Here is a 24,252-nt window from a genome sequence, read left to right as displayed (position 1 = left end):
ACATAACTCTTATTAAAAAAAACCACTACTGGCACATATAATTTTTTACGTGCAACAACATAGTCCATTGGGAAAATGTGGGTCAAACTGCGACTGACATAGATAGATCTAGATTCTAATCTATAGGTCTATAGAATTATATTTATAGATCTAGATCTAGACTAGAGCTCTAGAATTGATCTATATTTAGCTACACTGGAGTTGAGTTTGAAAACAAAAATGGCGGATGTCAACGAGTTGTCGTTGAACATAAATCGAAAAACCGATATTTTAAATCGAGGTAATTTTACTAAGTACGATGAACTTCATAATGATAAAATCAAAATGATATGATAATGATAATCATATTTATGATATTTAGCCAATTAGTGATCTAGATTCCTAGTTTTAGATTCAGATAAATGATCATAATATAAATTATAATAAATCAAATCGATAGAAATTAGAATATAAAAAATAAAATTAAAAATATTAATTAATAATTAATTAGACTCTAGAATATTTCAATTTACAGTAACTTACGTTTATCGAACAAGTTAAGCTCAGTCGCAGACATTTTTTATGTTTGAATTTGTGTATCTCCGTAAAAATTAGACCTAGAAAAAAACTGATTGTATCTACTATCTATGAACTCCTCATCCATTTTTCTTAAAAAGTAGACATGTTTTATTCTATTACTACTCATAGTTAAACTTATAATGTGATGTTAAAGTGGGTCAGGTCGATGCTTTCAAAAGCTTAAATTATCGAACACTGTTTTACCTTTATCTTATCTTATCGAACATAATAAGAAATTATCGAACACACGAGAAGTATGTTTTTTTAAAAGTGTTATAATCGTAAAATTTTGTGAAAAGTATGGTGTTTCAAAAGTGTTATAATCTATATTTTTTTTATTTATATCATTTTCTTTTTACGCCATGTCAAGACAGACAGATTTTAGTCATTTTCACATGCTCCACATCGAAGGAATCTATCAATGATCAGCTCTGCTTAAAAACTGACAGTGCTAAGCCCAGTAACGCATTACCGACACATTACGTCATTACCGTACCAGTACTTATTTAGGTCTAAGCTATCTTGAGATATAAGGCCATTAATAAATCCAGATATTATTTATTTGGGGGAGAGCCTAATAAGCTTTGGTAGCCAATAGATAATCCGCCCTCCCTAAGTCATTGCAGGACACAACCTAAAACCAAAACATACGCGGCCCTACATAACTAGCCGCCATCTAGCACGCTCAGTGTATGTAACAGCCCAAAAGTCAGTGCTAGATATTTTTTGATCGGGGCTGGGAAGGGGGGGGGGGGGCTGAAAAGCTACGGTAGCTTGCGAGCTGTGTTACCTTTAGATGTAGATAGATCCGCCCTCCCTAAACCACCTGGTTCGTTGACCAAAAAAAAAAACACAGTATTTTAGAGCATGCTTAGTATTTGTCATACACACACAAACAACATATCTATATATCTATTACGCCTAGTGTTTGTGACCTAATTAGCGGCTTGACCGTAGGTACTCGACTGATGTCTCCTCCCCCTTTCCCCTCAACATTGTTCTTACTACAACTTGAACATTGTTTTGGGGCTGTGTTGGTGGCCTGGTTTACACCTGTGTGTTGGGCTATCACTGACCATTTTTTTTTTTTTTGTTGTGTGTTAGTTTGGTGGCTGCGTTTGGTTTGAGTCTTGAAATTTACGTTGTTACTTTGCACTGAAAAAGTGTGAATGTTGGAGAATGGAATTGCGTAAGAAGAAAGCGCGGGTAAGGGTGTGTAGGCAGAATAAGAGAGTGGTTAAATGTGTTATTGTTATTATTTTGTGTATTTGTGATGTTTCAAAAAAGTGTCTTTGTAGAAGCGCATTATGAGCTTTATCATACTTTATGGCAATATATATATATATATATATATATATATATATATATATATATATATATATATATATATATATATATATATATATATATATAATATTATATTATATATATATATAATTTTATAGACCCTGCACCGCCACACGTCTAGATCGAGAAGCACAACTGACTATAGATGTATTTGAGGCTGACGTCACATTTTAATGGTCGATCAATTATTGATGATCTCTTGATACAGTGTCTTGACTGTTTCTCTCTCCCCCCCACATTTTTTTTTTACCTACCAAAGACATTTTTATTTCAAAATACCATATCTACATTCTATACCCCCCCCCCCCCCCCCCCCATTAGCCCTTTCGTTTTATTAATATCTCTTCACATCAAGCACATGCGCTAGGTATTTGTTTATAACACATAATTCAGAAGTTAATAGAATGGGGCATCTGAAAAAAAAACACAACTGGATATATTCCGTATATTCTGTTTCTGTGTCGTTACAACGATGATAATAGCATCAAACTATATGTGTCATAAAATCAAGCTTTTAAAATGGGTACAAAAAGTGCATATTGATGTAAATCTATTTACTTAGAAAAATATAGCACATTTACGGTAAATCACAAATAGCTGATACAAATTGTAACACATGAGTAATTTATATATGTACTTTGCATTACATTATTTTAAAAAATAACTATTAAAAAATATATAATTTAAATATTTTGTCTTCTTTGGGTTATATCCCTTTGATGTTTATTTTTAACATTGAAATGGTGTTCGATATCTTACAAAGCTGAGATTGCTTATATAAAAACAGCTACTATCGAACACCCCCTATTTAAACCTCAATTTTCATGTTTGGGTAGCAAAGGACACTTTAAACAAATAGTTGCAAATTATTTCTCAGCCTAATTAGAAGCATATTATATAGGTTTTGTTTAGCTAAAGCATCATTGGCATTAAAAAATACCCTTAACCCGAGACTCGCTTCACTCTTCCCAAGAGGTCAAAAAAAGTGAAATTTTTATACCAATATTACCAATGCACTTTGAATATAAGTAAAAAAATTATCCTGGGGTGAAAATGAAACTAAATATAACGTAACTATAAAGAAATGGATGATGCACAATAGGAATGGACTAGTTTCGTCATAATCATCGAAATAAAGGAGAATTAAAAAAAATACAATGGGGTGCTCGATAAGTACCTTAAAACAAAGGTGTTCGATAGATGTAAGTTACTCTAGATATCTGTGATCTAAATAAGTATTGTAATAAATCTGGTGGTGACACAGATGGGTGTAGTGAATGGTTGAGCGATGTTCCATCCGGTTCTAGAAGGCCTATAGTGACCCTATATAAGAGTCACAATGTCACAAGTACGAGGCAAAGTCAGAGTCAGAACCAGCACTTTGTGAATTCGATCTGGAACAGAATTGAGTACAAGGCAAGGAAGAGGCGAAGTTTTTATACAGTCAGTGTTATGTTGTTGCCGATTGTACAGTATTGGCTGTGATGTATTGGACATTAAACTGTTACTTTACTTTGGAGCACTGAGTTGTCAAGCTCTTTGAGTTTGTTGTGTCGTGTGGTGCAGTTTGCAGAGAGCCTGGATAGTGAAACATTTATATATTATAGATCTAGAATCTCTAGCAGGTAGATTATGGAGAATGTCATATAATCATAGGAATTATATTATTATCAAATAAGTTTAGACTAATAAGAAAACGTTCATTTACAAGACCATCACATCGTTCATTTACAAGACCATCACATCATCACTAAAATTGAAATGACCATGATATAAATATCTTCACCATCACATCATCACTGAAATTGAAATGACTGTGATATATCTTCAGCTTCACCTATCTCTTGGACTGTTGGGGCACCACACAAGATTTGTCAACCATCTTTCTCCATTCCTCACTGTATTTTGCCTTGGATAGAATCTCTTTCAATGGCAGGCCCACCCATTCTCTTGCATGCTTTTTGTGGTTGTTGACCCACCTTTACAGGCAAAATGGGGCTCGGTCGCTTGCATCCATATATATATATATATATATATATATATATATATATATATATATTACTAATTTTTAATATATAATTTACATTTTCTTTTTAAAGAAACAGATACACTATCCTCTAACAATACTGGACCAACAATTGAGGAAGAGTCAACTGAAGATGACCAGGATAGGGCGCAGAAAGAGCAGGAAGAAAAATTAAGAAAAGAAACGGAACTGGGCAAGTATTGGAAAACTGTTGATGACAATCCTATGGATTTTACTGGCTGGACTTACTTGTTGCAGTATGTGGAACAAGAGGTATTCTGAGCTCTAAATTAGCATTTTCTTTGTTTCTTCCAACAGTTCTAACTTAAGTTCTTGGTGGCCAGTGTTAAGATTTATAATTTTAACTAACCTGACCTAGGAAATATAAAGTACAAATGATTATTTATAAATATTTTATGTTTACATTTTGTCAATTATGAGATACCCGTGGATTGTGTTTATGTATAGCTATTTCACTTGGTCTTGCTATATTTTAAATACTTTTGTCAATGGTATACAGAAATAGAAAAACAACTGCAATTCTTAATCACTATTTATCATATTAGGAGGCGTGGTGGCTCAGCGGTAAAGCACTTGGCTTCTGAACCAGGGGTCCCAGGTTCGAATCCTGGTGAGGACTAGGATTTTTTATTTTGAGATTTTTGGGCACCTTTGAGTTCACCCAGCACTAATGGGTACCTGACATTAGTTGGGGAAAAGTAAAGGCGGTTGGTCGTTGTGCTGTCCACATGACACCTTCGTAAACCATAAGGCCTGAAAGGGAACTTTATTTTACTTTTATTTATCATATTGGGTGCATGGTGGCTGAGCCGTAAAGCATTTGGCTTCCGAACTGGGGTCCCGGGTTCGAATCCTAGGAAGGACTGGAATTTTTAATTTTGGAATTTTTGGGCACCTATACATCATCTGCCCTATAGATCGCAAGGTCTGAAATGTGAACTTTACTTATTCTTACTTTATTTATCATATTAATGTCATTTTGGTTCACTGATCAACAAACTGTTTCAAATAGTGCTGTTTACCATTGATGACAAAAAATTTGAACTTCTAAAACAAAGCATCTAGGCTAAACATTTCTGATAGTTTAAAAAAAAATTCTCCTCTAGAGTGATCCAGCAGACTGCCGTAGGGCTTATGAAGCATTTTTTTCTCACTACCCTTATTGCTATGGTTACTGGAAGAAGTATAGTGACATGGAAAAGAAACATGGCAACCCAGAAAAAGCCAAAGAAGTAAGCCACATTGTTTTTTTTTTTAGCTTTTTCTATACTTACTATGTAAGTTGTTTTTTTTTTAATTTATACTTTTTTTACTTATTAAATCCCAATTTTTAAAGGGTTTATATAAATCTTTTGTTGTTTTAACATGGGCATACTTTTAGATCATTTGGTTTTGGGTGGGGGGGAGTAATCACTGAATTTCATTCCCTACTGGTACTTTTACTTGACAATGTTAATAATGATTTGTATTTAAACATTTTATGTAGCTTTCACTAACTCCAGCCATTTCAACTTATTGTAAGTTAAACATGTAAGTAAACATGTTGGTCTAAAAATATGCCCTGTTTTACACTTGTTGTTAAGATAGTTTCCTAAAAAAATGAGTCTATTCTACTTTTTTTTTTCTTTTTTAAAGAATGATTGTTTTGTTTTTCAATTTATTTTTCCAAAATAATTTTTAAAGTTTTTAAATTTTTCTTTTAAATTAAAAAAAAAAAATTTCCAATAAGTACAAATATTTGCTAAAACTTTTTTTTAAAATGCAGATAGAATTTGCTGAAAGTACTTAAAAGTATTTTAGCCTTTAAAAAAATGGTTAAAGTATTTTAAAATGTAGAATATTTTGTTAGACAATTTTACAAAAAAAAATTTGTTAGAAGTATTTTAGTGTAAATATAGCTCTAAAATATTAGCAAAAACTATTATAAAATATAAATACATATTTTCTAAAAATACTTTTCAAGGTGGGTATCTTTTTTGATTACACTAGTTTTTTAATGTAGATAAATACTTGTTAAAACTACTTTTTAAAAAAGTATGAAAAATAATTTTTAAGCTTTACAAGTTAGCTAAGCTTTCAAAATATTTTTTTTACTGTAGCCTCATTTATGTGGTCAGCTTGAAACTGGTCTGTTTTTTTTTTTGTTATAAATAGCCATGCTTTATTTGCATCTCCTAAAGGACATCGTACCAACTGGTCAATTGTATTCATCCAACACCTTGTGCCAGTCCACATTGTGATTGTGTCTCTGGCCCACCACTGGGGATAGTTAAAAAATCTTGAGCCCACCAAGGGAGTGGCCACCACAGTTGCTCTGAGCTTCTTTTTATGGTAATACACTAACACTTGCACTGTATCGAAACTCGAAGAAACTTCGTCGTTCGTGCACCACCTCAAATATAAGGTGTTGTCGCTCGCTATTTTTACACATTTTCGACTTATTTTCTCTCTACCCAGTTGACATAATGTTTCTTTTTTACACATTTGTTTCAGGTTTTTGAGAAAGGTCTGCGAGGTATTCCACTAAGTGTAGAGCTGTGGCTCCATTACATCAACTTTTTTATCACAGAGTTTTCTTCTGACAACAATTCTAAGGACAGAATTAAAAAGTAACTTTGGAAACCTTTTGTTCTTTTTGTGTTTTCTTCTCTAAGGAAGGAGAAGTACACATTTCTTATCAAATTTTTGTCCAACTGTTCATGTTATTTAAAGATTTAAAGATAGTTTGTTTTCTTGTGTTTCCTGAGTTAAGATAATTCAATTAAGATTAAAAAAATGTTGAGCCATAAAGGAATATTATGCAACCAAATATTTTATATATGTAAAATATTTATTTTTTTAAAGTATTTTTTTTTTGTTTCTATTCTTAATCAAGGATTTCAATATACTAGTAGACTAAAAGAGTTGAATAAATTTCTATATTATTTTTTTTTTTTTCATTCTTTAAAAATTCATTAATTTGATTATTTTATGCCTGCAGAAGAGGTAAGAGATTTTTTCCTTTGTTCTTCGACGCTTTGTAAGTAATCAGTTTTTGTGTCCCCCTTAGGTAGCGCTGGCCATGTGAAAAAAGTGAAGTTCAGTTAGAGTTACATCTTGGATCTTATTCTTTACATTTCCTTTGGAACTGAAGCCACCGAAGGGCCTTAAAGTTAATACTGTTTTTTGTGAACATTAATTAATAAAACCTTTCCATGGTTACCAATTGGTTCAAGCCATTTGCTGAACAGGCCCCTCATTATTGGTGGCCATTACTGCATGGACGACAAATATGTAGTTGTTGTGAAACCAGCAGTTAAAGAAGATCAGCAAAAAAAACCCTCCAAATTTTAGGAAACCTTTTTGACATAGATACCATATCATTTTCTTAAGTCCTGGCCAAAGAACTTGGCTTCATAAAAAATCTGCCAAATGAATCTCTCAGATTTTCTCTCCAGGGAAAAAAGCTACTCTCGTGTTATCTTTGTCACTGCATGCAAAGGTTCTTGTGCTTGGGAGGCAAGTCTGCAACTTAGAAGCAAATCATCACTGGTGAAAAGAAATAGTTCAACAACCCTGATCCTAAAACAAAGTTGCAGTCTCTAAAAAAATAGTCTATTCAGGCTATGTTCACAGTTCTTTGAATACTTGATAGATTGAAGGCTGCAATAGCACTTGGTGAAATGTGAATTGGTTAACTGAAGTATACCTCACCCAGTGGCTTGCAGGTTGCCCCAAGAAAACTCTATAACTTCACATTATGCAACTAGCAAGAAAATGGAGTTCATAATTACAATATTGGTTTGATGACTCCCATATCAACCCTGAAGCAAGTCTACATGTAAAAGGGTTTCTTTTCAGTTGTTGATGAGATACTTTCTCTCTTGAAAACCTAATATTTTGAGAACTGCTGGACTCTTCACTTAAAAGGTGCATTGAAGTGGGTGTAGTTTAGTTGTAAATGACCTGAAAACATCCTCAAGTTATCCATTCAAGTCATAAACATATTTGAAAGCACTGGCTTAATATTTTCAGCAACAATGGTACAGATAATACCTTTGTCTCTTTATTTTTGCACAGACTCTATGAAAGAGCCTTATCAGCAGCTGGTCTAGAGTTTCGGTCTGATAAGCTTTGGGACTCTTACATTGCTTGGGAGAATATGAACGGTAACTTGAAGGCAGTCACTGGCATCTATGAGAGATTGATTCGCACACCTACACAATTATACAGTCACCACTGGGACAAGTAAGTCTAATTTTCTTTTTACAATCCAGTTCTGAATAGTGACTGATAATTTTTTTTTGAAACTACAAACATTTCATTAATTAGAAAAATCCAAATAATGATAATGTGTACCTTATCAATTTTTTTTTTTTTTAGAAATTGCTTTTGCATAGTGTACATCTCATTCTTAGAGCGCTATTTTCCAATCTCTTTTGATGAACAGTGAGGGGAGGGAGTATCTGGGAGAAGGTTTCCATGCTGTAGTTAGGCATTCAGCAAACACAATTCAGTTTGAGCTGGTATTTGAACTTGAGTCTCTTTGATAGGTAGCTAAGTGGTTTTTGCCACTCAGCCACACATCCCATAGAGACCATATTTGAAGGTAATTTTTAGTTTTGTCAAAAGTTGAAGCTTTTAAGAATGACCACTCTTTAATTTAAAAAAAACAAACATTCTAAAACACTCTTCAAGATATTGTTTTCTATAAGTATATCTATACATAAAATTATGACTTAAAACATTAGTTTCTTATACACAAGATTTCTCTTCCTAACTGAAAGTAGGCCTACATTTTAAAAAGACCATTAAAAGAAAATAGAAATATCTTTCTTGTTGGAAATATTACAAAATAGAAGCAACAAATATTACTCTATTTTTAACTTAATCTTATTGTTATTATTATAATAGATGAAACTGACTTTAAGAACATATTTTTAAAACTCAAAAGCTCAACCAAAAAAAGACTTGAGTGAAAATGATATCAGTTCACCACCCTCACCTCATCTATCCCTTAGTCTGTTAGGCTGTTGATTTGTCCATCACCTTTCTCCATTCCTCTCTGTCTTTCCCCTTGACTAGAAACTCTTTCTTTGATGTTGTCTTCTCATCCTTTTCTTCTTTTCCCTGGTACACATCCCTGCAGGAAGATCTTTACAAGCCCCGAGGACCTCGTGGTATGACCATACCGTTTAAATTTCAGTTTTGTGGTCAGCAGGCCATTGATGAGGCTCCATTGCTAGTGTGATACCATTTCCAATGTCCTCATTTGTGCTAACATGTTTCATAATATTACATACATCAGCTCAAAGCATGCCCCTTTTGTTTCTCCTCTCAGCTTCATACACGTCCACCACCTACATTTGTTTTCATTGCATTGCTAGTGTAGAGATATGAAAGAACTCATCCATTAATTTCACTTCAACTTGGTGCACATCTTTTAGTTACAAGAGACACATCAACTCACATCACCCCAAAGAAATTCTAGATATTGACACTTTTTTGAAACTGAGATCAGAGATCCTCAACAAGTCCTCCAACTATCATATTGATGATGAGGATGAGGTAGGGCTTGACGAGGCCTTGCAAGTAGGGGACAGCATGGAGTTGGACGCTCCTCCTGGCATGTTGGCTACAATGGTAACCTACCTAGCAACATTATAATTATGCTTTTTAAAAATGCACTTACCTTAATGATGATTTTAAAAATCTCTTAAAATTCTTTGTCCTTTTTGTTTTTGTTTTATTGTGTAGTCTCACAAAGTAAATTCTAAATACTCTACTTTATTGTAAAAGCGTTAACAAAACTTTCATATTTTAATCAAAGTTTTGTTTTAAATAATTTTTCCTTTGGTATTTAAGCAACTTATGTAACAAATATTAAAATGTCTAAATATTTCCAATCTTATGTAATGTATTGTGAACAGTAAATATTAAACAATACATCTAAAATAATAAATAGTCTTATTTTCATTTCCTTTGATTTTGTAGGGAGATGAAAAAGAAGTCAAGAAAGTTCGAGTCAAATACATTGAGTCAAGGGAGACAATTTTTAAACAGAATGAAGCAGAAGTTAGCAAAAGGTGGACTTTTGAAGAGAATGTATGTGGATCATATTTAATAATATCAAATAAATAAGAGGACTTAAATTATCTCTTTTTCATTAGAGTGTTGAATTTAAGGTATTAAAATTAGTCATGACTTTCTCTCTAATTAAAAGAACCAAATGATAAACACATACAATGCCTAAAACAAATAATTTTCTTTTACCGAGGGACATTTCATTGCTTTTTTATTTTTATCTCAATAGATTCGACGGCCGTACTTTCATGTCAAACCGCTGGAGAGGGGTCAGTTAAAGAACTGGCGGGAATATTTAGATGAAGAAATTAGTCAGGGCAATCACACTAGGATAGTAATTTTGTTTGAGAGATGTATGATAGCCTGTGCTTTGTATGAGGACTTCTGGATGAAGGTCAGTGCTCTGGTTTATAACAACTTTGGTATTTATGCTTTGTATGACTTGTACCCTAGACATCACAGCTACAGATTTCCAACTTGAAGTACCCCACACTGTAAAATTCAAGTTCTCTTTGTATATACATGGAAACAATTCATCTCAATAGTCTTTGTATAATTATGCATCAAAAATATAAAATACTGTTTAAAATATAAGTTTCTTGCCTGTTAGTTGGGGGTCAGGAAAAAATGTAATGTACAGGTGAATTTGTTTAATTGGACCTCATTTGCTTACCAACTTTGTTAATCAAAAAATAAATTACAAAGTTTTTCAAAATAATCTACAACAAAATGTATGCGTGCCAAGTATAATTTAGTTCTTACTGAGCTTCAGTAAATGTTTGTAAAACTTATCCAGTGTGATCTGACACCTTTTTCTTCACAAACTTCAAAATCACAAATATCTAGCGCAGAGTTTGAACTTTTTCTCTACTGCACAAAATAGCAGCACAAAGTTTCAGTGCATTACCAGCATCCTGCGTTGTCAAGCAGCAATAGCCACACCATTATCTTCATTTTCATCATAGCATGAAAGCTCTTTTTCAATAGATACAAATTTTTCTTAATATTTCAACCTGTTTAACTTTTCCACATTTCTTACTTGTGGCTTCTTTTTTTCTTATATGCTCTCATGTTCATTGGCCAGATCAAACAGAAATTTGAATCCAATTATGCAAATAAAACTAAATGTATGTTATAATATTGTTTTGATACTTTGGTACAAGTTTACCAGATTTGACTATTTGATAAGTTGTTTTTATATAACTATTTCTCCTACCACTGACCTAATTTGTCTTAAATGATTAACCTTATTTTAAGAATTTAATTATTAATAAATGGAAATTAGATATGAATTTCATAAAGAAAATAATTTTTTTTTGTTATTAATGTATTCTGAGTAAATGCATTTAAATTTTTTAAATTCTAATTTGACATACAAATATACTTTACCCATAAAATTTTAGATTAATAGTTTTGTTACAAGAAAGCAATAAAAGTATATGCACATATACATTACATACATAAAATATATATATAATACATATTGTTACGTGCGCATCTTAGTGTGAATGTGAAATGGTGCGATTGCGTGTTAAAAGGAAAGAAGAACCGAAATGGAGGAAGATTAACAAGAAAGTGTTTTGAGTATTAATAAAGATTAAAGTATTTATAAACTGTGATTTGTCGTTTACATGTCTAAAGAGTCTCATCCAATATGAAAACGTAACAAGTGGCGCCCAACGCAAAGGTAAAACCCACGTACCCCTCTATATACAGGGGATCTCCTGTCAGCAGACAGTAGAGATAGTAAAGTCTAGATCTAGAGACAGGAGAACATTCGATTCGATATTATTAGTAATCGACTATGGCGGACAAGGCTGAGGTTGCAGCGTTGAAGGAAGAGGGAAGGTTGTTGGAGCTTGAAGGGGCAGAACTAAGAAAATACGTACAAGAAAGGTTGAGGGAGAGATTAGCAATGGAAAGAGAAAAAGAAAAGGAGAGATTAGCAATGGAAAGAGAAAAAGAAAAGGAGAGATTAGCAATGGAAAGAGAAAAAGAAAAGGAGAGATTAGACATGGAGGACAAAAGAGAAAGAGAAAAAGAAAAGGAAAGATTAGACAAGGAGGACAAAAGAGAAAGAGAAAAGATAGCCATTGAAAGGGAGAAGAAAAACGAATTAGTTGCCATTGAAAGAGAGAGATTGGCGTTCGAAAAAGAGACGGCCGAGAAAAAGTTAAAAACAACCCAAGAAAAAGAGAGGGATAAAAGAAAAGGGGAAACTACAGGGAACAAACTAGCAAAATATAAAGGTTTGATATTCAACGAAGACAAAATGGACATAGACATTTTTTTGAAGAAGTTCGAAATAGAAATGAGAGAACTGGAGTACCCTGAAGACAAATGGACATTCTTATTGTCGAGATCATTTACAGCGGAGGTGCCTTCAAAAATATGTATGAACCAGAGTAACTACAGCATTGTGAAAGAACAACTACTTCGAACTTTCGGGAAAACAGAAGCTTTCTATCGCCAACAGTTTGTTAATTGTGAGATAGAACCAGAGGATGACCCGCAGACCTTCTTGGACAAAATGAGCAGCCATTTCGATAACTGGATAGAAACCGCTGAGGTAGAAAAAACCTTTGACAGTCTTAAGACATTTCTCATGCTGGACAAAGTGATGTACGAGTGTCAGGAGGAATTAAAAATATTTCTGTTGGAGAGGAAACCGAAATCCATAGAAGACATAGTAAGACTGATAAGGGCTTATAAAGTGGCACATCCCGAAAAGAAATTATCTAGAGGCAGTGATATAGAAGAAATAGTTGCCTTTAACAGAACAGGTGGGACACAGAATAACTCTCACAGAACAAGGGAGACACAGGATAGACAGTATAGAAGTGGTACATATGAAAGACAAAATGATAGCCGCAGCGGAAGATATCAAGGAAACAGACAGGAAAGAAAGGACTGGGAGAAAGGTAGAATAGAGCAAGGCTTATCATTGTCATCTGATACTGGAACATTGGAGATTTTTCAGACATTCGTAGGGAACAAGGCAGCCAAGACCATCAGGGATACGGGGAGCACTATTATTGGAGTGAATAAGAATTTAGTGGAAGACCATGAATATACAGGCGAATCTAGGAAGTGTGTTATGTTTAATGGGAATATTGTACAATTACCAATTGCTAAAGTTAGTATAGACACACCGTATGTTAAGGGGACAGTGGAAGCTTGTGTTGTAGATCAGGGTGAGATAGATTTAATTATTGGGAATATTCATGGGGTGAAAATATGTTCAGTAAGGGAGATTGAGAATTGGAAGAAATATTATGGGATAAAGTCTACACGAGGTAGAAATGGGGATGTGGAAGAAGACATAAGATCTCATACATCAGATGACATGGGTAGCAGAGAGCACGAGAAGAAAGAATTAACAGATAAGGTAGAAAGCAATGCAATAGGAATGGGTCCAAATCAAAGTAAAGTAAGGCAATCAGTGGTACAGGGAAAGCGATTTAAACCTACATATAGACGTACAAGTCCATACATCTTATGCTTTAATTGTGGGAGAAGGGGGCATATTAGAAGACAGTGTCAACAGTTAATTAGAATTAAGGATTCAAGGTACAATAGTGAAGAGGCGTATACGAGAAAAGAGAGGGATATTAGCAGCCTAGAAAACAGTTCAGCTAGATCATTAGGTAGTAGGATCACAATGGGACATCATTGCAAAGGAGGGAAGCGGAAAGGATGGCATGTCAATAATGTTAGAATTATATAGATATGATTAGAAAAGGTAGGAATGATGGACATTAATTATTGTTCTATTCTACAATGAATAAATATATGTGTAATGAATTGAATATTGTTGTTACAATATGCATGGAGCAAGAGAGACTTTGTTTGTTAACTATTTGATTGCGACTGGAATGATGGTGTTTTGTACAGGCATACAATTATGAGTGGGGAGTTGTATTAATAGAAATATGATTACTTATAGATATATGTTAACAAAAGTGGTTTCAATTGCTCATAATAACAGTTATTATTGTGATGAATATAATTGTTATTCTATGTTGGAATTGTATTGGTATTAACATGACATTGTGTTTGATTTTGTTTAGTTATTACATTATGGTTTTATATGTTACCGATTTTTTTTTAACTTGGAATAGTCTGATAATATATTCAGTGATTTGTATTTTGGACGTTCGATGTGCATCGAACTTGTTAAACAGGGGGGGTGTTACGTGCGCATCTTAGTGTGAATGTGAAATGGTGCGATTGCGTGTTAAAAGGAAAGAAGAACCGAAATGGAGGAAGATGAACAAGAAAGTGTTTTGAGTATTAATAAAGATTAAAGTATTTATAAACTGTGATTTGTCGTTTACATGTCTAAAGAGTCTCATCCAATATGAAAACGTAACACATATATATATATAATAACATATAATACATATATATATATAATAACATATAATATATATATATATATATATATATGTCACATATATCTGTATACATGTTTATTAGTTAAATATGGGCTTGGTGGCTGAATGTTTAAATGCTTGGCTTCTGAACCTGGAGTCCTGGGTTTGTATCTGAAGATTGGGATTTTGAATGTCATGATTTTTAGGGCGCCCCTGAGTCTAATGGGTACCTGACTTTAGTTGGTCAAAGTAAGGCAGTTGGTCATTGTACTGGCCATACATGTGACACCCTGCTGCTTAATCATTGGCCAAAGAAACAGATGACCTTAACTTCTTCTGCCCTATTGATCGCAAGGTCTGAAAGAGGAACTTTACTATTAGTTAAATCTACAGATTCAAGGCTTACCACAGCTAAACCAGTTAAAACATTCTTTTTTTTTTATCAAATTAACAGAAATGAATAATTTTTATTATAAATAGTTGCTGTACATTGTAAATGTATTTTTTGGATACAGAAATATACATAGATTGATTGTTAAGTAAATTCTTATAATCCCTTTGTAAAATTTCTTCACTGAAACCTAATGTTTTTTTTTACTGTCACTCCCTCTTCACTTTTGTCCAAAAGCCGATGTTCTTAGGCATTGCAGTTGTTTTAGTTTTTATTTGATCATGACTTTTTGTATAACAAAATTCCTTTCAGTATGCCAAGTACTTGGAGCAACACAGTTTGGATGGAGTCCGCTCGGTTTATCAAAGAGCTTGTGATATTCATTTACCAAAGAAACCCTACATTCATTTAGCCTGGGCAGCATTTGAAGAAAGGCAAGGTGAGAAGGCCAGTTTCTAAGGAGAGCTACTCATACAGTGCTGGCATATGGGCTGGGAGGTTAGCTGTGAGAAAAAGGCCTGGCGAGAAAACTAGTTTAAAAAATATTACCCATATACATTCTGAGAGCAACCTCAATCCTATTCAACTACTGTTACCACAGAACAGTATTGACTAATTGTATAACTATTGAAATTAAAACAGTTCTATCATACTTATCATTACTCAGCATTGATTGGCTGTGCTGCTCAATGAACAAAATAGACTTTTGCACAAAAATGACTTCAAATTTTTTAAATTCAGAAATGTCATTCCTAATTTAAGAATATATCTTTTGTAAAAGAAAAGCATTTTTTTGTTGTTTCAAAGTCTCTGCATAGTTTTAGAACTTTCATTCATTCTAACAGACATGTGCATTTTTATTCCAGATTTTTTTGTTCAATTATTGATTTGAAATGTTTATAAACGAGTTTCAGGGGAGTCAATGCTTGGTTTTGTTTGGTATCAGTATCTGAGTAGAGACCAATTCTTAACATAAAGAGTCATTTGGTAGAGTGGGAAGTTTAGTCTTAGTAATAGTAAACCAATGTCTTGTTTTATCCACTAGTCTAAGCTTTATTTCTAAAGGCTGGTAAAATGCTTTACAAAGTAGCCGCTCAGTAATCAACTGGTTGTAACTTCTCTTTGATGTTTGCTATTGAGGATGGCTGTTGTGACACTTTGTTCATGTCCATGCAAATAAAACCTTTTCACCTGGACCAAATTCCAGGAACCTTGACTTGATAACCCACCTTTCAATTGCTTATGCACCACATTGGTGATATCTCTGATGTCAGTGAACGTATTGCTCTTTAAGTGAAAAACTCATTATGGAATCAGCACTAATTTGTTGTTTTTTTTCAGACAATTACCCACTAGCACGAAAGATATTAATGAATATTGAAAACAATGTCCCTGGCTTGGCCATGGTCTGCATGAGGAGAATAAGTCTTGAGCGGCGAAGTAAAAACCATGAGGCAGCTGAAGATCTATTTCAAAGCTATCTAGAAAAGGCAGTCAGCAACAAGACGAAAACCTTCTTCTCTATCAAGTACGCACGCTATCTACAGAAAGTAAGTAGAACTTGTGATCCAATGTCTTTTTTATATTTATAGCCAAACCAGTTTATTCTTTGGTCAAAAGTATTAGCTACCTCAATGATGAATTGTAAGTAAAAATGAATTTCCAATTTAAAATGTAATGATCATGTGAAGTAGATTTTAACTAGTTCACTAACCCATGATTGTAGGAGGGGCAAGTAGTGCACATCAAAACCAACTGCCTTGAACTTTCCCAACAAATTTCATAGTAACATTAAAGAGAACTAAAGTTATGAAGTTGAAAATGAAAATTTTGTATTTTAATCTTGAGGTTTATGATCTATTTCCTAAAAACTGAATAATTAATCAATATATTGAAGAAACATTAAAAAGGTTTGTAATGAAAATATTGAAAAGAAACCCAACTTGTTTTATTTTTCAAGTTTTGCACACTCCTTCAAAATTGAAGTTTATTACAACCTAGCCCAAATCTCTTGCATGGGGGCAGAGTTGTAACTTGGGACCATCAAGACATCAGTCAAGAGTGTATACCACACAATCTTCCTCTATACGTTCATAAATACAATTGTATTGAATTGGGTATAATTAATGTTAACATTTTGTTTTCTTCTCAACCCCAGGTTATTGGTGACACAGAAAGAGCTAGAAAAGTTTTAAATGATGCATTACAAATGGATAATGTAAGTCAACTTTATAAAATACATTTTCTATTTACTTAAGATTGTAGTGTTACTATTATAGTTGTACATCTGGTATGCTTTGTTTTATATAGGTATGATTATATGTGTCTATATCAAATACACATATTCTGTAGTTGGAAGAGTGACCCTTTCTTACATCATATCTAGACTTCACTTGTTACTATACATTTTTACAAAAGTCTGATTTAAATTGTCAACGAGAACAACAAAACCAGCAAACCTCAAAACATTAATTGCTTTGAAATAAAGATTTGGATGAAAATAAATGGAATTGTCTAGCCAACACCCACTGTGATAGTTAGGCATGAGGACAATGAAAAATAATAGCAAACTATAGTGTCACTAAACACAGCTGGGATTTAAGAAACCAGTTTGAATAATTGAAAAAAAAACACCACAGGACTTTTTATTCTAAGAATATTTTTATATGATAAAAATCCAAATTTTTGTTTCATAGGTCAGTTTTGTTTTTTTTTGTTTCATCAGGCCAATGAGAAAGTATTTCTTCAACTACTTGATGTAGAGTACCAGTCTCAACCTATTGTTGAAGACAGAGTTATGGAAACCTTCAGTAGGCTCCTAAAGAGTGATGTGTCCTTAGACTTCAAAGTGAAAGTTTCACAAAGAAGAATGGAGTTTCTAGAGGACTTTGGCACTTGCATACAAAAGTAATTGTTTTTCAATAACATTTTGTAAGTCATAATTATGAGCTCATGTTAAAGAAACTATTACAGTAGCACTAAATCTTGAAAGGAGCTGGACATTGAAGGACAGACTGTAGTCTTAAAAATGACATTTTCTTTATAGACAACATAAAGTGTAAAGCTGCTTAATGTAATTGATTATCATTTAGTTATATTCAACTTGTATCCATGATCTTGTTTACAAGTAATGTCATTGTTATCATTTAATTACATTTAGCTTCTGAGCTTAATTATATGTAACATTTTATTTTTTGAACAGGATATCTGAGGCCTATGATGAACATCAAAAACTCGTTAAAGAAGCCAATGCTAAAAAGAAAAGACCAGATAAGGAAATAATGTATGTTTTTTTTTTAAATTTTTTTTTTATAACTTATATGAACTAAATTCAAAACAATGTGATGTCGAGAGGGGTGTGTTATGTTATACAACTTGCGTCTGGCTCAAGAAAAACTGGTCGCCCCCCACCTCCATTACATTGATGTGATAAAAAGGAATTTAAAATCAGTGAACATTGATACTGATCATTGGGAAGACATAGCCTTAGACCGCACTAGTTGGAGAGAGACAGTGACCAAGAAAGCTATGGACAGCGAGAAAACATGGGCCTCAGATCATGAAGAAAAGCGTGCCACACAGAAAATGGCCAGCTCCTCTACCACCAAAGCAAAAGCCACCTTGACCTGCAATATATGTGGACGGGAGTGTCTCTCCAAAATAAGGCTCCAAAGCCATATGAAAAAGTGTTTGAGATGAACCATAGTCGTTCTACGACTGAAGGAGGCCAATGTATGTATAAATAACCCCTCCGGGGCAGCTGTACTCTCAGATTTTCTTAATATCAATCTCAATATACCACATTCACAACAATGGCCTAGAATTAACAAATATCAGATTTTGTTGGAGAAAATGATTATCTTGAACCAGAACTTTGCTTTAATAATGGTTTACTTCTAGTGACGATCAGACAAAAGACCTGCTTTGAACAAAAATTATTATTTTTGATGCACGCTAGATTTTAAAGCACAGTAATACAGGTTTCAGAAGACCTTTATTGAACAAATGAAGGAAATGGGTTTTAGTCTTTTTTTATCTACATGACAGCACTGTAGCTTTTTAAAAAAATAAGCGACCCTAGAAACAATGTTGGTTATAAATCAAGAGACATTTAACCTGTGACAAATGAAGATAGAAATATTACATAATTTATTTATCTATACGAAGGAATTATTACCATCTTTTGTTTATTACCAATATAGTACAACAAAAATGAAAAAAAAGACAAATTTTAAACATTTTTACTCATTTGTTAAAATGAGTTGTACTTATGAAGTTAATCCTAGCAAAATTAGGAAACGGATAGATTTGAATTTCAATTTTGAAATTCAAACAAGACACCCGTGGCAATTAGAAACTCATCTGCTTGTAAAGAGTAGCCCTAAATTAAACATATTATTTATGCAATATTGTATTTTACTGGCTATAAATGTAAAAAAATAACAAAAATAATTACAGTTTGCATCGCTCAAGAAATTCATTTACTCCTTAAAGATATCTATAGCTCCAACTTTGATATGATTTATACCTTATAACTATACCATTGTTGTTGTTTTAGAAAGAAATGTATGGATTGGTTATTTATTTTTTAAATTTATGAAATCCTAACATTGCAATTGTGAAAATTTGCTATGTATTAAATCATTATTTTATAGCAGTATAGAAACAATTGTAATCAGTATATTACAGTGTTGAAGATTTTTAATGTATTAAATCTCTCTACTGCAGTGTCGAAGAGCCTCCAGACAAAAAAGTCAAAATCGATGTCTGCGGCCCAGTATCTATACCACCTGCTCCTGTTGATCACAATATGCCCCCACTACCACCTGTTGGTCCGCCACCACCTGACCCACACTATGGGTATGCACCCTGGCCTAGTGCTGCCTATGGGGCACCAATGGTAAGTGCTTGACAGTAGAATAGGCTTTCTTTCTTGTTAGTGGTATATGTCTCGATGGGTTTGTGTAGATCAGACAATGCAATTTCAGAGATTTTAGTTAACTTTCAAATGTTTCAATTTTGTCTAGCTTTCTCTTCAAAGCAATTTCTGATCACTCAAACAATATTGTGATGCTGGAGATACTACTTTAAAATATAAACTCAAACAGAAATATTTTTCAAATAAATATAAAACATTTATTCTAGAACTTGGAATCACTGTGATGATAAACACACTTCATAAATGTACAATACTGAAGGCCTGAAATAGTTAATGCGTTTTTTTATGAATCCTCTACAAGCTCCATCTTGCCCATTCTTCTGGAACCATTTAACCTATTCTCACATGCAAGGGAATTTCCTAATTACACATTAAATTTAAACTAACTAGTAAACTACTTTCATCTGCGACCTTGCTACGTAATTATTCTGTTAAAAAAGATAACCCAGTGAAATAATTAACAGCTTGTTTTTCAAATATGGCCTTGAACCCTTCTGTTTCATGACAGTATACATCAGAATAACACAAGAGATAACTCTCTAGTGAAATTTATATGTTATTAACTGCCCTTGTTGTTGTCAACAAGTTATATGTTTGCAATATAGTTTGGTTACTCAGTGATACATGCCTCAAGATGACTTAAGGTTTGCCTGTTTCTTTGGAAAATAGTTTAAGAAGATTTCAAGGGACAGTGACCAACTGCTATTGCTTTGCTGTCTCATAAAGTTGTATGGACTCTGACATTCTTAAATACAACAAAATCCCTTCCTCCGACATTTTGAGACTTATTTCACTTCCTTGATCAGTCTAGTCTTGTTTAATGATATAGTACTGTTCCTTCAAAAGATCAGTCTAGTCTTGTTAAATGTTACTCCTGGGACCATAAAGATCAAAACTGGTGACTGCCATGACTAGTAATTTGTGGTATCTTGTATATTAAATAAAAGGCACTCACTTTTTTTTTTTCAAAAATTAAAGATGTATATTTGTATATAGTTCGTCCATCGTGGTTCTTGCTACAAGAGACGAAAAAACATTGGCCAACGAGTTAAATGATTTCTATTGTCGCTTCGACACGAAAGATTTTAATTATCTAAGACTCAAAGCCCTTGAGGATGTCAATGTTAACAACTGCTTAGAATTAGCGATTACTAAAGAGCAAGTTTGTAACATTTTCAAAAACGTCAACCCAATGGAAGCTGGTGGGCCTGATGGAATAAAAGAGCGAATCTTAAAAGAATGTGCTGAACAACTAGCTGAACCTTTCCAAGATATTTTTTCTACTTCATTACTAAACCATGAGATACCACCTGTGTGGAGGTCATCTATAATTGTACCTGTGCCAAAGGTTTCCAAACCGAAGGAAATGAATGACTATAGACCTGTTTCACTTACTTCCATTGTGTCTAAATGTTTAGAAAAATTGGTTAAAATGTTTCTTCTGAATGATCTTTGTAATAAGTTAGACCCTTTACAATTTGCTTACCAAAAGGGTAAAGGTGTAGACGATGCCATCCTAAATATTTTAAACTGTGTCTACAAACATCTGGACTTACCGAACACTTATGTAAGATTGCTCTTTATGGATTTCTCATCAGCTTTTAACACTATACAACTTCATTTACTCATTGAAAAGATGAAAGCGTTGCAGATTAGTCCATACATAATACTATGGGCTAATGAATTTTTGACCCAGAGAGCTCAGAGGGTTAGGGTAAACAATGTTATATCTAATGAACGCATAGTTAACACAGGGGCGCCCCAGGGGGCTGTAACATCGCCATTGTGGTTCATTTTGTACACCAATGATTTTCAATCCGATAGTTCTTGTTGCTCCTTCACAAAATTCGCTGATGATGCGGCTCTTCTTGCCCTGCTCTCAGAGAGCTCAGACGTAAATGAGTATTTCAAAGAATTAGAACACATTGAGGAATACTGTAAAAATATTTTTTTATTATTAAATGTAAAAAAAACCAAAGAAATGATAATCGATTTTCGTAGGGACAAGAAGGAAAATGATATTGTTTCTGTAGCTGGAGTGACTATTGAAATTGTGCAAACCTTTAAATACCTTGGTACTATCCTAGACAATAAACTAAATTTTACTGCAAATACTGATTATATCAGCAAAAAAGGGCAGCAAAGATTACGACTACTAAGAAAACTGTCCTCGTTTAATGTAAGCGAAAAGGCCTTGGCTATATTTTATCACGCTCACATCTGCAATATTTTAAGTTTCAATATCACTGCCTGGTATGGCAATCTGAGCATTAAAAATAAACTTAATAGAATCCTAAATGCTGCTGGCAAAATCATTGGCAAAAAACAAACCCCATTTGGGCAGTTGTTTGAGACAAACATCTCTAAAAAAGCTAACAAGATCCTCGAAATAAAGAATCACCCTTTGTGTCAGGATTTTGTGATTTTACCATCACAAAAGAGATACAAGACACCGATAGCAAAGACAAACAGACACAAACACTCTTTTGTTCCCCTGGCAATCAAATCATTAAATAAGAACAATCTGGTATATACTTTGTCACATGTAAATTATGAGTGAGTCTGGTGTGAATGTACACTTTGGTTTCTTATAGTTATAATGTTTTTTGTTTGGTGTAATGCACAAATTGTAAGACAAATTTCCTTACCGATAATAAAGATTATTATTATTATTATTATTATTATCTATGGGACTAAGGGCTTTGCACTGGGGTTTTGTGCCTCCTCATGTGGCTTGTGAGACCTATAAAAACCTAAACCTGACTTACTGTTACACCTGCTTAGACACTAAACTTATTTACTAATGCTGCAAGTTCTCAAAAAGATGTAAATAAAAAAGTTAAAAAATTTAATTAACAAAATACTTTATGTAAATACATTCCTCCAACCATGTCAATGACTGTGTAATGAGATTCCATAAATGGTTGATTGATAAGACCAAACAAAACAAAAATTACCTCCTTTAATGTCTAAAGAAAGTGTTTTTCTGTTTTCTCAGCAGCCTAACGCTTACCCAGGATACCCTTACCCTGCTTACCCCTCCGGCTACAACTACTATGGATATTAAATCAATTAGGCAACCAACCTAATGGCTCATCATGTGATTGAAAGATAAGATCTGTGATGAAGGGACAGTTCACAACTACATGAAAGTTTAGGAGCAGCAGTGACACCAAGAGTCCAGTCCTCTGTGTTCAATTTGTTGGCTACTCATTGAGCTCTTCCCAGTCCCTTAAGAATTTAAATTATGTCTTTCTACTCTCATGTTCTATTTCAGGTCAACCTTTAAATATACCCCGGTATATAGATATTTTTTTAAAATGATTATTACAAGTATACTTAGATTTTTGTTTTTCTTTGTGTTACTTGACTTCTATCAAAATTTTGTTGTTTCACTACTTCGGGGAAAAGTATGATACATTACTTTAAAATCTTCTAATTAAACATGCAGTGGGATGATTGAAACCAAATCATTATTGTGCTAAGCCTATTAAGTAGACAAAATGCTATTGATTACTTACATAAAATGAGGACCTGTGTTTTATTAAGTTTTGACCTCTTTTCCTTGTGTGTAGTAAATCTGATTTCTTTACCATTTGATAAATATAGCTTGATAAGTTATTTGATCTTTCAGGACTATTTTTTTTTTTTTTTTATTATGCAATATTACATGCTCATAAACAAAACTGGTAGTTTATTGATTTAGGTTATACAATTTTTAATTTATACAGAGAGGATACACAGAGAAAAATGACTATACCCTTTATTTTCCCAACTTGTTTATGTTTTTGACATAATCCACTAAATGCATGTCATGGTGTAAAAGGTGAAAATATTGATGAGCTATTAAGCAAGAGTTATCAAGCACCTCTCACAAAATACTGTTCATAGTCTTGAAAATATGTTCACAGAAATTTAATGACATCATAACCTTAAGTAGAAATGGAAATGATTTTTTTCTAACTGTATGATTATCAAGACTTGAATACATTTGAGCTGACTTAGTGAATGGTGTAGAGATGGAAAGAGAGGAAGCTATTACTTTAGACTTGCTCACTTTGCTATTTCAAGACCAGAAATGTTGAAGTGTAAATGTTTCTATTCATATTTATTTATACATTTATTTCAGTTTTAAATCAATAATAAATGTTACAATTGACTCTTCTGTTGTTTTTTTGTTTTGTGTGTAGAGGCTTCAAGCTTATGTAATACATTTTTTTATGAAAAGTTATAAAAGTGCTAGATGATAAGTTAATATTTTGGTATGTTATGTCTTCCAGTTCAAGATTAATGAGGAATGCATTACTTCCTGTGGCTATATATTGATGTACTATCTGTAGTTACCACTAGGTGACTGCGATACTTTCTTACACTTTAAATCCTAGGGGATATTTATTTTTACAATTGTCACAAGTTTTAGAAGAGAACTAACTACACCCCAATATCATCTGCCTTTAGTCTACCTATGTCTAACTTTAACTGCTCTCCTATTAACACTGTTATTGATCTCTCTTTTGTCGAAATGGCTGGT

At 33.2% G+C, this 24,252-nt stretch overlaps 1 protein-coding gene across 3 annotated transcripts; it reads left to right on the top strand.

Annotated features, from left to right (window-relative positions):
• The first annotated feature begins 80 nt into the window (after positions 1-80).
• Positions 81-23,881, top strand: LOC106075974 (pre-mRNA-processing factor 39-like). Of its 3 annotated transcripts, none has more exons than XM_013236858.2 (15): positions 81-280; positions 4,005-4,204; positions 5,059-5,184; positions 6,446-6,561; positions 8,012-8,179; positions 9,379-9,574; positions 9,926-10,036; positions 10,245-10,409; positions 15,095-15,221; positions 16,124-16,332; positions 16,941-17,000; positions 17,508-17,689; positions 17,985-18,065; positions 19,511-19,682; positions 22,723-23,881. In XM_013236858.2, the coding sequence occupies exons 1-15, from the start codon at positions 220-222 to the stop codon at positions 22,786-22,788; spliced, it is 2,040 nt and encodes a 679-aa protein (XP_013092312.2). In that variant the 5' UTR covers positions 81-219; the 3' UTR covers positions 22,789-23,881. The 3 variants fall into 3 exon arrangements, with proteins under 3 accessions (XP_013092312.2, XP_013092311.2, XP_013092313.1); XM_013236857.2 differs by having other exon boundaries at positions 83-280; positions 22,720-23,881; XM_013236859.2 differs by lacking the exons at positions 81-280; positions 4,005-4,204 and adding an exon at positions 6,133-6,283 and having other exon boundaries at positions 22,720-23,881.
• The last annotated feature ends 371 nt before the right edge of the window (positions 23,882-24,252 follow it).

The sequence above is a fragment of the Biomphalaria glabrata genome, chromosome 3, assembly GCF_947242115.1.
Source record: "Biomphalaria glabrata chromosome 3, xgBioGlab47.1, whole genome shotgun sequence".
NCBI lineage: Eukaryota > Metazoa > Mollusca > Gastropoda > Planorbidae > Biomphalaria > Biomphalaria glabrata.
This window is presented reverse-complemented; position numbering and strand designations above follow the sequence as displayed.

Coding starts and splice junctions, on each gene's coding strand:
- LOC106075974 (XM_013236857.2), top strand. CDS start 220: ATGGCGGATGTCAACGAGTTGTCGTTGAACATAAATCGAAAAACCGAT. Junction 10,410..15,094: donor ATGAGGACTTCTGGATGAAG/GTCAGTGCTCTG, acceptor AATTCCTTTCAG/TATGCCAAGTACTTGGAGCA. Junction 17,690..17,984: donor TTTGGCACTTGCATACAAAA/GTAATTGTTTTT, acceptor TTTTTTGAACAG/GATATCTGAGGCCTATGATG.